General features: G+C 46.8%; 1 protein-coding gene across 1 annotated transcript; it reads left to right on the forward strand.

Annotated features, from left to right (window-relative positions):
* Nucleotides 1-4,362: 4,362 nt before the first annotated feature.
* Nucleotides 4,363-6,063, forward strand: eve1 (even-skipped-like1). Its single transcript, XM_047038288.1, has 3 exons — nucleotides 4,363-4,366; nucleotides 4,614-4,849; nucleotides 5,677-6,063. Exons 1-3 carry the CDS (start codon nucleotides 4,363-4,365, stop codon nucleotides 6,061-6,063), a joined length of 627 nt encoding a protein of 208 aa, XP_046894244.1.
* The last annotated feature ends 6,463 nt before the right edge of the window (nucleotides 6,064-12,526 follow it).

Genomic DNA, 12,526 nt, shown 5'->3' on the forward strand with positions numbered 1-12,526 from the left:
CTGGAACCGCAGGAACAAATTTACAATTTACAATGCGACTATATTACGAATGATATGTCATCGGTTTTGTTTTGAGAAACATACACCCCCGGAGCTAATGATGACCACCATGGCCGAATTGGTACAGACACTAGAGCCCTTGTCGGATAATTGTGACTGGCGTTTAGATTTCTGCCCGGCTAATAAACGCAAAGGAATAAAGGCGTTTACAGCGCATAATTCCCACGCAGTTCCAGGCAGTGCCTCGCGCTCGGTTTCAGTTTGGGCTCTGTAAATACTCCGGCTCGAATCATTACACACTTTCATCTACGTTTTATAATGTCAGTCTGGATTAAGGCCTTCTATAACTTTGGCACGAAAAATGTGCAGTGATTCAGTCCAACCTGTGGCTAATGGATGCAAAGACGTGCATTCAGGGCAGGTAAAAGTAATAGTCATAGCTGAAACATATAGGACGACTTACAATATGTTGCGTATAAGGCTTTTTTATACAATACCATCAATACAATTTCATCACTTTAACATTTTCCAATACTAAATACATGTCAGAAAAATAAACAAGCAGCATATGTTCCAACATCAAAATATTATCATCAAAAAAAACTTCTGACTGTACTTTAATTGTTTTATGAAACATATTTAAATAATGTCAACTACAGGAAGACTTGATATTTAAGTTACGTAGCCATGGTCTGTAAAGAAAGTCGTAGAAATTCCATGTTTATTCTTCTAATTAGCCTATATCTGTAGACTAACTTAAATTGGGGATATATCAGAACATAAGGGTTTTCAATCAATGATCAACTAAATCACATAATAACATTTCAATATACTTGCAGGATGCTCTATCGACATTAAGTAACCAAATCAAACTTGAAAATTAGAAATTGGGACAAGTTGGGTATACATATTTTAAACGCTACAATAACCATAATAATGTTGCAACAACTATTCCTATTTTCAAAAATAATAATCATAAGAAATTGCAATATTTTTCAAATGAACTGCTTCTAAACCAAAGTGATTTTTTCTATACATGCGTAATTACCTCAAATATGGTCATATAAGTGCCAGCCTGGACTACACATTGAACATTGGAGGACGACAAGAACAAATTATTATGATTTTTTTATATTACCGTTTCCTCTCCCTGTAATAATTTGAATGGTGAAGGACAATCCACTTGAACTTGAAGCTAAAATCATAAGCCATAGAAATGAGATGTAGAAACATGTTTACTGCAAAAATGCTGAGAAAGGTTTAGACACAGGTAGGCCTATTTAACCATTTTTAAAGATCATGCCTGAAGATAAACAGACAAGTTGGTGATTTTGTATCACCTTCATACGTACGTTTCTCCATTCGGGTATACATTAGTTTAAATTAATGTATTGTATTGACATACTCTGACATTGTACCTGCAGTATCACGTTTTTGTGATTTAGGATACAAAGACAGTATACAGCTGCCAAGGACGGAAAGGAACTTGTTTGGGAATTTGCGCTGCCAGGGGCGCCCAGGGCAGGCGACAGTAAGCAATAGGAGTGGTACTGTAATGATTACCCCGTATGTGCGTGTCAAGCTCATTTTTTCGATCACAACCAGAATAACACGCCAGTGTAGCATGTCCTGTTTATCGAGACATCTGTGTCGGTTCTACAGAGAGAGGGGCATGGACTTATGCCAACCATCGTTAAATTAACAAACTCCAGTTTCAGTGAAGGGAGAAGGATTGGCACATGCTCAAGAATTCTTTTCTACTTCCACCATTCTCGACGGGGGCAAAGGATATAATTTGGTCTGATACTGAATAAGAATCGCGTTTAGTCTGAATCGTATAGAACAGTCTCCAACGGTTTAGTGGTCGATTTTGATATAACAAACCCGGCTTTAACTACGCGGAGACATGCATGTTACAAAATATATAACACATGCAAAGACCTTCACAGACACGCGACGTTGTTGTTGCTAACAGGATCTGTACGTCTGTGATGTTGCTGAGCTTGTAGAACTATGTCTTCAATGAATGCTCTGAAACAAACTTCATATTATATTTAGTTTTAAAAACTGTGTGTAAAGATTCGTTCAGAAGTTCATAAAATTACAATCGCAAAGCAAAAAATAATGTTAGTTTGTGCAAGAAATGCATGTCAATAATGCAGAAGTACCTATAAAATATGAAAAATGGTCCTCAGAATACAGTTGCCATGATTTAAAAGGAATGATAGGCTATCTAGACCTTTTTGCCAAATTGCCCAAATCCATTCCAACACCAAAAAAATCACGTCAACATGAACTTGCAAAGGTCATTAGTAAATCCCTTTGATGTGAGATAGCCTAATTTGTATAACATATAAAGCATGTATTGTTGAATGTCTGAGCGATAAACAATAGTCCTTAAGATGCTGTTGAAGGCGTCATATATGACACCTATTGTAAGCAGGCTGTCTTTTAGGAGCCATTGCTAGGTCATATGATCAAAGCGACTAGCTATAACAATACAAACATCATCGGTAGCTACTCAACAGCCATCATCAGAGCAGCGCCAATGTGGTCCGCCGACCACAACGTTACACTGTCACTACGTCCCAGATCGTGCGCGTATTTTTTTATTGGTTTGTCTCTTCCACGCTGACACATCAGTTATCTACTTTCTCGTCCACGTTTCCATGACAACTCCGGTGAACGTTTATTGGCCCAGGGATTGGAACAAAAGGACGCAGAGATTCTTCCTTACCTTCAGGCTATGGTCTATGCCCCATGCTCTCATACCCGGAGGCCAGACTTTGGTCTTATAAAATACCCATTGCCTATAATTACATTTTACTATAAAATATAATTTGTGGAATGAGATAGGCTATGTCAAGAAAACATGTTTCTGTTCAACATTTCCTAATGAGCATGTTGCCTACGTTAAAGATTGTTATAAATGCGATGGGTTATTTTGTTGTTTGGGAAATGTCGGTATATGATGTTCAGGATGTACAGGATTGTTCTTTCCATTAGGGTCATGCGTGAAAGCTCATGACAGGCCGTGTTAAATAGGCTCATCATTACCTTATCAGTGAGGCTACCTTTAACATCCAATGGGTTCAGGGTTAAGGATTAAAGGATTACAGGATTTAAGGATTATTATACTGTATGATAATCTTTTCCAATGAAACATAATCAATCAATGACTAATCATTATCAATGATTAGTCAACTAACTCCCAATTTACAAGTAGCCTATGTAGGTACTGGCGCGACAATGTAGGCGTATAGACGCGTAATTGCTGGGTTATTTCCCCCCCATTTTTGTAAATGTTTCTGGGTATTATTTTAGGAAACTTACTATTCGATGTGTTTACAAAAAGCTATACTTATGGAAAAAAAGCTATAACCTATGTTACAAAAACAAAGCAAAAAATACATCTAGAAACCTCTTGGACAATAAAGATGATCCAATCTTTTTTTTTTTTAAACAGAGCCTGTAAGAAAACCCTTCCTCAGACAGGAAATTAGACTACGATGTCCTGATCATGCCCACTCTAACCTGTCAAACACAAAGGACTACTGTAGCTGAAGTTTGTTCATGGACAGACTATGCACACTGGGGTAGATTGTTATTGAGATAGGGCGAGGCGACACTGCGCCTGTTTGAATCAGTCACCGTGCATCTTCACCGATTAAAACTGTGTAAACGTTCATTGGTGTTTTCAACCGCATGTTTACATTATATGAATGTCATTTTAAACAACAGGGTCTGTCCAGTGCATTTCTTAAAAGTTAAACCAGGCCTATTTTCTCCACTTTAGGCTGTGGGCCTGCGCACTTTACAAACATCAGGGTTCTAATGACTGACTTCCAAAAATATAAACATCAAACGCCACGGAACAATGAGGATTGGTCTATCTCACTGGGGAAGCTGCTGTGACAGGACAGCAAGGGAGGTCGATCTTAATTCTCCATAACAAAAGTACAAAGACGGTTCGGAGACCAAAGACAATTTAACACCTCCTTCGCAGTACTCGCCCAGGCGGCGCCTCGCGGATAGTGCGCGTCTCTCATTAGGAGAAGATGGCTCGGGTAAGGAGATATAAAAGACTGAGAATGGAGACGAAGCGAGGGGGGGTCAAGGGGGCGACACAGCGACTCATCTTCTGCCTGTAAACGAACTTGGCTCAGGTTGGCAGTGTGTGTCAACGAGAGAGAGAGAGAGAGAGAGAGAGAGAGACCAACGTTGTCCCTACCAAACTTGGATTGTACCGGCAATAGGATCTATATATCCAATTTACAATTACACGAATTTGCACAGGAGGGTGTAGTGAACGAAGGAAACTTATAAAAAGGAGTGAAATATAAAGACACAATTTAAGGAACCATGCGTAAGTTGCTTTTAAATATTGAAACGTCTAATTTTTGTTGTGATGACTATAGCGTGATATTTAATGTAGTCTATTTTATGTAAATAGAAACACTCATTTGGTTAAATCAGAAACGTTGATAATGAGACTTGCACGTAGCCTTTCAAGCAGATACCAATTGGTAGGCAAATCATAGATACTATATTGCCCGTTCGAAGATGAATCCATCAACCGTTCATGATTTGATCATTTTCGACACTGTGTTTAGTGGCAGAGGGGAGAGAAACATCGGTCCCCACCGATGGCCACACGAACACCACGCACGGAGAAGAGGAACCGTGTCCGCGTAGCTCAATCATCGACCACAGTCGGCGGCACCGGACAGCCTTCACGCGGGAGCAACTGTCCCGTCTCGAGCAGGAGTATTGCAAGGAGAGCTACGTCTCCAGACCGCGGAGATGCGAGCTGGCAACTGCGTTGAATCTTCCCGAGACTACAATCAAGGTAGGGTCAAAGCTTTAGACTGCAACCATGCTGAAACAGTTGCGTCTCATACAGCTTCAGCCTTGCTGCCTTCAGACAGACCTATGCTTTATAGGCCTGAACTACGTGCAATGCACGATATTCTGAATGAATGATTTTGAAGATGTAGCTCAACATTTGTCATAAGAGTTGACAATATTTGATAAGTTACTAAGCTAATAATAGATGACTGTGATGGAAAGAGAGGGTGCCCTAGCATTGCAATAAAAACACAAAGCATCTAAATGTCACCTGGAGCACATCTCCCCCATCACAGATGACTCTGGTTCACTCTACTGGCCTCAATATATCTGCAAATGTCCCTCAAATGGGGGCCTACAGCTTCATCTAACTCCATCTCTCCCCCCACCTCCTCCCCCCACCTCCTCCCCCCACCTCCTCCCCCCCCCCCCCCTCCTCCTCCCTCCCCCGTCCTCCTCCCCCCACCTCCTCCTCCTCCCCCCACCCGTCCTCCTCCCCCCACCTCCTCCTCCCCCCCCCCGTCCTCCTCCCCCCACCTCCTCCTCCCCCCCCCCCCCCCGTCCTCCTCCCCCCCCCCATCTTCCTCCCCCCACCTCCTCCTCCTCCCCCCACCCGTCCTCCTCCCCCCACCTCCTCCTCCCCCCACCTCCTCCTCCCCCCCCCGTCCTCCTCCCCCCCCCCCGTCTTCCTCCCCCCACCTCCTCCTCCTCCCCCCACCTCCTCCTCCCCCCACCTCCTCCCCCCCCCCCCCCCCCCCCCCCCCCCCGCCCTCCTCTCCCCACCTCCTCCCCCCCCCCCCCCCCCCCCGCCCTCCTCTCCCTGCCCAGGTGTGGTTCCAGAACAGGAGGATGAAAGACAAGCGACAGAGACACTCTCTGAGCTGGCCCCACCCCCTGGACCCCAGCCTCTGTGTCGTCATGGTGACCCAGACCGCCGCCAGCGTCCCCTACCGCTACCTCCCCCACCTCCCCCTGCACATGTACTCCCCCTTCTCCTCGCCCCCCAGCCCGTACTCGGCCCCCCTCAGGCCCCTGGACCCTCTACGTCTCCCCCAGCCTTCCTACCCCCGGCCGGGTGGTCTGCCCCCGGCCGGCCTCTACCCCCCCGCCCACATGAGGCAGCACCACCACCCCACCACCTGCCTCTGCCCTCTCTGCCTCCACGGGGACCAGATCAGCCTCTACAAACCAGATGGGAGGCTGTCCCTGGCCTGAGGCGATCCTAGGGCCCCGCAGCCCTGCGACTGTCGCCTCAGGAGATGAATGAAACCTGTGTGGTTCAACTACCTCGTGTCTAGGAATGATGTTATTTAGATGGCGGCTACAGCACAATCATACTAGCCGGCTGGAAAAGTGCCTCGAGAAGATGTGGAGTTCCACGGTGACGTCACCAGGTTGTGTTGCAGCTTGAGCCTGTAAATATACTGTACATATACTAGTGATTCGTTATGTGTACTACTGTAAGTGTAATAAGTGCCAGTACGAATAACATTCTAGGGGTAAAACTTGACTTTGTTATAAGTCGTACAGCAGGATCACTGTAAGATGAATAGACAAATTGATTTATTTTAAAATAGTAATGTCTATAGCTTTAGGATAAATATTTTGAGGCGCCCTGTATAAATGCTGCAATAAGTTTCCATTTTGTCAGATAGTAAACTGATATAGAAATGATCAATATTTGCTCTGATAATCAAGATTGACACTGAGCTTTCTGGGAATATCTTGACAGCCTGTTCTATTGTGACGCACTACTGTTTTGTCTGCAAATTGAGAAGCAAACACATAACTATATGAAGGCTTGAAATACATTCATTGTAAATGTCTAAACACGGTGGGAAAGGTTGGTAATAATAAATATGTAGGACAAATAACCATGTGTGTTCTTACTGAAAATAACAAATTGACAATGACACACTTCTTCAGGAACAGAACTATTACGATTCAAGACCATTTTTAAAGCCAAATTACACACTAAACACTGATGTTAAACTCTCAGCAATATCCTCAGTTTGGGAGTTCAATGTCGTTTTCTGTGTGTCCTATTTTATTTTTATAACAGGGTTGTGGTCGAGCCATAATCATAACTACTCTGTTGTTACTTCATCGTACAGAAGCTCATTCTTAGTCATGGTAATCCTCCTCTCAGACAGTAGACACAAAGGCTATCAATTACATTATTGCTATTTATTGACATTCAAGAGGCCTGTTATTATAGTTCAACACATACTGGAGTTACATGCAGCTAAATGTAGAGGAGCTTTATATCCAGGGAGTCAGATGGCTGAGCGGTGAGGGAGTTGGGCTAGTAATCAGAAGGTTGCCGGATCGATTCCCCGCCATGCCACATGATGTTGTGTCCTTGGGCAAGGCACTTCACCCTACTTGCCTCGGGGGAATGTCCCTGTACTTACTGTAAGTCGCTCTAGATAAGAGCGTCTGCTAAATGACTAAATGTAAATATCCCCCGACAGAACTCTGCCAGGTGGAGATGATGTACGCAGCACTGAGATGAGACGTTCAACAATCAACCCCTAACCCTAAACACATCTCTGTTCAAAGTTGTCCAATATCCTTCCATGAGAATAACCTTCCTCAATCCGTGTCATCATCATATGATAATCATATCCAGATATGGAATTATATAATAACAAGCAGCTCGGGCTGAGGCAGTGAATAAATGTCGTATGTCGGACATGCCATCATGTGTGTGCTGTCAGACGAAAATGCTCAACACAAAGCAACATCCTTCCATATCTTGTAAACGTTTGGCTCGTAAAACGTTTTGGACAGAGATCTCAATGACTATGTTTGCGGTGAGGATCTGTTGATTCCTGTAAAGCACAAATAATAGGAATGAAACCAACACATGGAGAAACCAGCAGTAAACCCAGCAAGCAGGAGCCGAATCCAGTCACATTCACACTCGTGGTATTATGTATCATACACAGATTGATTCTGTGTATGATACATAATACCACGAGTGTTACAACATGCTCGAAAACTGAAAAACAAGCCACGGTGCCCTCTGTTATGTTTTGGGATGTTGAGTCTTGTTATTGTCAAACTCAGAATACTGTGCACGGCCTAGCGAACGACTGCACTCAACCACGGCGTGACGTATTTTAGGACGGCAGCGTTTTATTAGGATAAAAGCTGGAGTATGAATGACCAAGACAAAAAACTTCTGTGAGTTCACCGAGGCCCGGGGATTTGACGACGCTGTGGTTGCAGTTCATAGAAAAATCAATATGGCATTTAAAGAACCAAACTGGCTCATAACTGCCATGCTAGGCCTGCATGTTTGGATTGGTTTGTAGGAGCAATGATGCACTCCATGTGTAGGCCTACTTCATTGATGGCTCTTTGGCTGTTAACACCAGACAGGTCCACATCCTGATTTAGGTGCAGTATGGTGTGTGTGCTCTGTGTGTGACTGAGGAGATTCCTGGTTTGGCCTCGACTGACAGTGATTAAACCTCCACAAGCATCTGAAAGCGTGCCTGCATTCTTTTCATAGCGAGCTCAACTAAGATAAACAAGCTGGAAAAATTAGCCCCGATTTGAGTATTCATCATTTCCAGTATTAAGTCCCAGTCTGCATTGTCGCCCGAGAGTTGAGCCCTTAACCCTGACCACCGAGCCCAGCCCGACGGGTGTCTCCTGTCCACCTGTCCAGGTGTGCAGGCACAGGGAGGGCACGATCACGTTGAACACAGCTCAGCCAGAAGCTGTCTTTAGAGACGGCTGCTGCCTACAGATTATCTTCTCGACATGCTCTTCAGACGAACCTTTAATTGGAGGGTTCTCCCTGGATGGTTTACGCTTGTTCCACTGCCTATTAAGGCCCACAAAACAATACCCATCATTTGAGCCTATCCAGTAGGCATACCCATGCCACATGCTATCCTAACAAACACAAGGTATTTTAAAGTAATAACCAAGATGCAAAACACAAACCTCCGACTGCACGGTACACTATGTCCCTGCTAATGTAACGCGTCAAACAGGGCAAAGAAATAAGACAATAACATGTGTTTGAAATGATAAACTCTCCTGCAGCTGCATTCAGGATCATTAAAGGCTCCCGACCTCGGAGGAGCTGGGATGGTGGGCAGCCAGGGAGGGCAGACAGAGAGAACCCTCTCTGGTGTCAGTGTTTGGAGAACCCTCTCTGGTGTGTCAGTGTTTGGAGAACCCTCTCTGGTGTGTCAGTGTTTGGAGAATCCTCTCTGGTGTGTCAGTGTTTGCAGAACCCTCTCTGGTGTGTCAGTGTTTGGAGAACCCTCTCTGGTGTGTCAGTGTTTGGAGAACCCTCTCTGGTGTGTCAGTGTTTGGAGAACCCTCTCTGGTGTGTCAGTGTTTGCAGAACCCTCTCTGGTGTGTCAGTGTTTGGAGAACCCTCTCTGGTGTGTCAGTGTTTGGAGAACCCTCTCTGGTGTCAGTTTTTGCAGAACCCTCTCTGGCATGTCAGTGTTTGGAGAACCCTCTCTGGTGTGTCAGTGTTTGGAGAACCCTCTCTGGTGTGTCAGTGTTTGGAGAACCCTCTCTGGTGTGTCAGTGTTTGGAGAACCCTCTCTGGTGTGTCAGTGTTTGCAGAACCCTCTCTGGTGTGTCAGTGTTTGGAGAACCCTCTCTGCTGTGTCAGTGTTTGGAGAACCCTCTCTGGATTGTGTGTCAGTGTGCACTGTGTGTGTGACAAAATTACAAGTTCCCGTCCCTTGACTCTGGACTCTTTACTCTGGGAATCTCTCCCTCTCTCTGCCTCTCTTCCTCCCTCTCTCTGCCCCTTGTCCTCCCTCTCTCCCCCTCTTCCTCCCTCTCTCTACCCCTCGTCCTCCCTCTCTTCCCCTCGTCCTCCCTCTCTCTCCCTCTCTTCCTCCCTCTCTCTGCCCCTCATCCTCCCTCTCTTCCCCTCGTCCTCCCTCTCTCTCGTCCTCTTCCTCCCTCTCTCTCTCCCCCTCGTCCTCCCTCTCTCTCCCCCTCTTCCTCCCTCTCTCTCCCTCTTCCTCCCTCTCTCTCTCTCCCTCTTCCTCCCTCTCTCTCTCTCCCTCTTCCTCCCTCTCTCTCCCGCGCTTCCTCCCATTTCACCCTTCCTCATATCATTTTACAGTAAATGTGTTGCAATACACCACACAGCGCAAACGTTTGCAATGACCGGTCTTTACTTGTAAAACGTTGGGAAAAGAACGTTTTTGGTTTCTGAAGGCACAAAGCATGTCCTTGGGTCGTCATGAAGAAAGGTTACTTCTGCTCCCAAGAACAGTGGGTCCACTTTTTCAGAAGAACACACGAGAAACACATGACCTCCCGACACAGCACAGCTAACTGAACTAGTACGTAGGCTGACTGTGCTAGTACCTAGGCTGACTGTGCTAGTACCTAGGCTGACTGTGCTAGTACGTAGGCTGACTGTGCTAGTACGTAGGCTGACTGTGCTAGTACGTAGGCTGACTGTGCTAGTACCTAGGCTGGTCCACGTACTGCTTGGCCGGCTCATGTGTGTCTATGTCCATTGCGTCCTCATCGAACAAGGCCTTGTCGGCAGTGTTGTTGTTCAGGAGGCAGTGTCTAGCCTTGTGGCCGGAGAGGGGCTGGTCTGTGGTCTTGAGGGAATCGGTGTCGCTGTGGCTGTCGGTTGTGCGGTCAACCTTAAGGCGGTTCGTGGTCACGTCGACCGTGGTGAGGAGGTTTGAGGTCCTGTGGTTGGTTACAGTCACGTCTGGGACCCAGCCTCCTTCCAGGTGTGCAGATTCAGATTCATTCTTGTATCAACAACGTTGGTAGACATTTAGAAGAGGATCATTAGATACCGTTGCGATATCTAGTGTCGCTGGTCTGTCGTTGGCAGTCAGTTAGCCAGAAAAGGATAAGAAGAAACTATGTCTGGTGTACCTGGTCTGTCGGGGGAACAGGCTGGGTGTCCTCTGTGTCAACAAGCCGTTGCTTGGAGACCAGTCTGTCAGATATTATGGGCTGCATCCTCAGGTTGCCAGGCAGACGGTTGTGTGAGAGTGTGACAGCCCTGGTCAGGGTCTGGTCTCCCAGGTCTGCCACACAGCCACCCCAGGGACAGACTGCTGAGGAGGAAGCAGACACACCCCCCGGAGGAACAACAGCACACCTGACTGGTCCGTTCTTATTTCCCCCTCGCTTTTAACGAACTGTATTACAAAATGTTCCTTTCTCTCATCCCGTCCATGTCGGTTGTAAATGCTTGTCGAATTCTTAGCTGTGTGTGCGTGATCTTGTTTTGTGTAACTCCGTGTCCAGCACTTTGGTACCCATTGTGGGTTTTTGAAAGAACTCTTGGAATACAATTGAGTTGAGTTAATAGAGGGTGTTTGGAACTAATCGCTAGTCTTGACGCTGTAACTGGGTGTTCCCGGGCCCCATCCTACCTGCCGTGCAACCGGCTCTTGGAGGTTTCCGATTGGTCAGTCCGGAGAAGGGCGGGGCGGCGGGTCACTGGGGCGGGGCACTTGATGAAGGGAGACTTTCTGGGCAGCAGTGTCCGTGGCCCCTGCCTCGCGGCTGGGCGTGGCCTCGCGGCTGGGCGTGGCCTCGCGGCTGGGCGTGGCCTCGCGGCTGGGCGAGGCTCCCCCCTCTCTCCCCCCTGTGGAGGGACGCGACCCGCCCCCTGGGAGCCGCTCCAGTCCGTCACAGCACACGGGCCCCTCTCACCCTCCACACACCCACCAGGACAATCTCCCAGGGGTCCCAGCTGTGGACAGAGGTACACGTGTCCATGGAGACAGCGAACAGACTGACTGGAAGGTTAGCGGCTAACGGCTAACGGCTAACAACCACATGGTCCGTAGGTATAGTCGCTGTAATCACAGTCTTGAATGAGATGATCATTTCTTGGAGCTAGTATCCCGGGGGGTGTCGTAAACCATGAGCCTAATGACTAAACATTATTATTCATGAGACAAGAAATATGTAAGCACTGAGATTGCGAGTGGGAGTTTTATGACTAGTAAATGGTCACGCATACGTGTATGTACTAATTAATAGGCATGTGCATTTTCATTTATAGGAACATGAGGCACGGCCGAACATGGTGTTGGCATGTTTACATTGCAGACGCGAAATCGTTTCTATCAAAAACATCTTTCGAAGTGTGGACATTCTGACGCAGTCCTACGACTGTTGAAATCGACATCAACTCACCTTGGCAGTCAGACCAGCGATCCACCGCAGGGAGCCCACCTTGACAACAGGGGGCGCTGTGATGTCCTTGCAAGAAGGGGTGCCCTTGAGGATCTTGTATACCTGTAGAGAACACAGTTGACATAGAACAAAGAACACCTGACTCAAACAGGTGACGACGACCCTCATGGCTGACCTCTGACCTCTGACCTGGTCGACGACCCCCAGCTCTCTCAGCAGCCTGGCTCGTTCGTCCAGGCCTCGGACACGCTCTTCCTCCTCCTCTTCCTCGGTCGGGGCCCTGGTTACCGTCACCAAGCCGGGGTGGAGGTGAGGGACGCGTGCCTGTTGCTACAGCAACGTACACACACACACACAAATGTACAGTACACACACACATTAGTATTTGGCCCTTTTTCTGTGCCTTGATTGAAGTGGCCATGTGGATGCCAGGAGTGGTGGAGGATCTCACCTGGGTGGAGCTGTGATTGTAGGAGATACGGAGGTGTTCTCTCTTAGGGTCAGC

Source organism: Hypomesus transpacificus, chromosome 17, assembly GCF_021917145.1.
Source record: "Hypomesus transpacificus isolate Combined female chromosome 17, fHypTra1, whole genome shotgun sequence".
NCBI classification, from domain to species: Eukaryota; Metazoa; Chordata; class Actinopteri; order Osmeriformes; family Osmeridae; genus Hypomesus; species Hypomesus transpacificus.

Coding starts and splice junctions, on each gene's coding strand:
- eve1 (XM_047038288.1), top strand. Junction 4,850..5,676: donor TTCCCGAGACTACAATCAAG/GTAGGGTCAAAG, acceptor CTCCCTGCCCAG/GTGTGGTTCCAGAACAGGAG.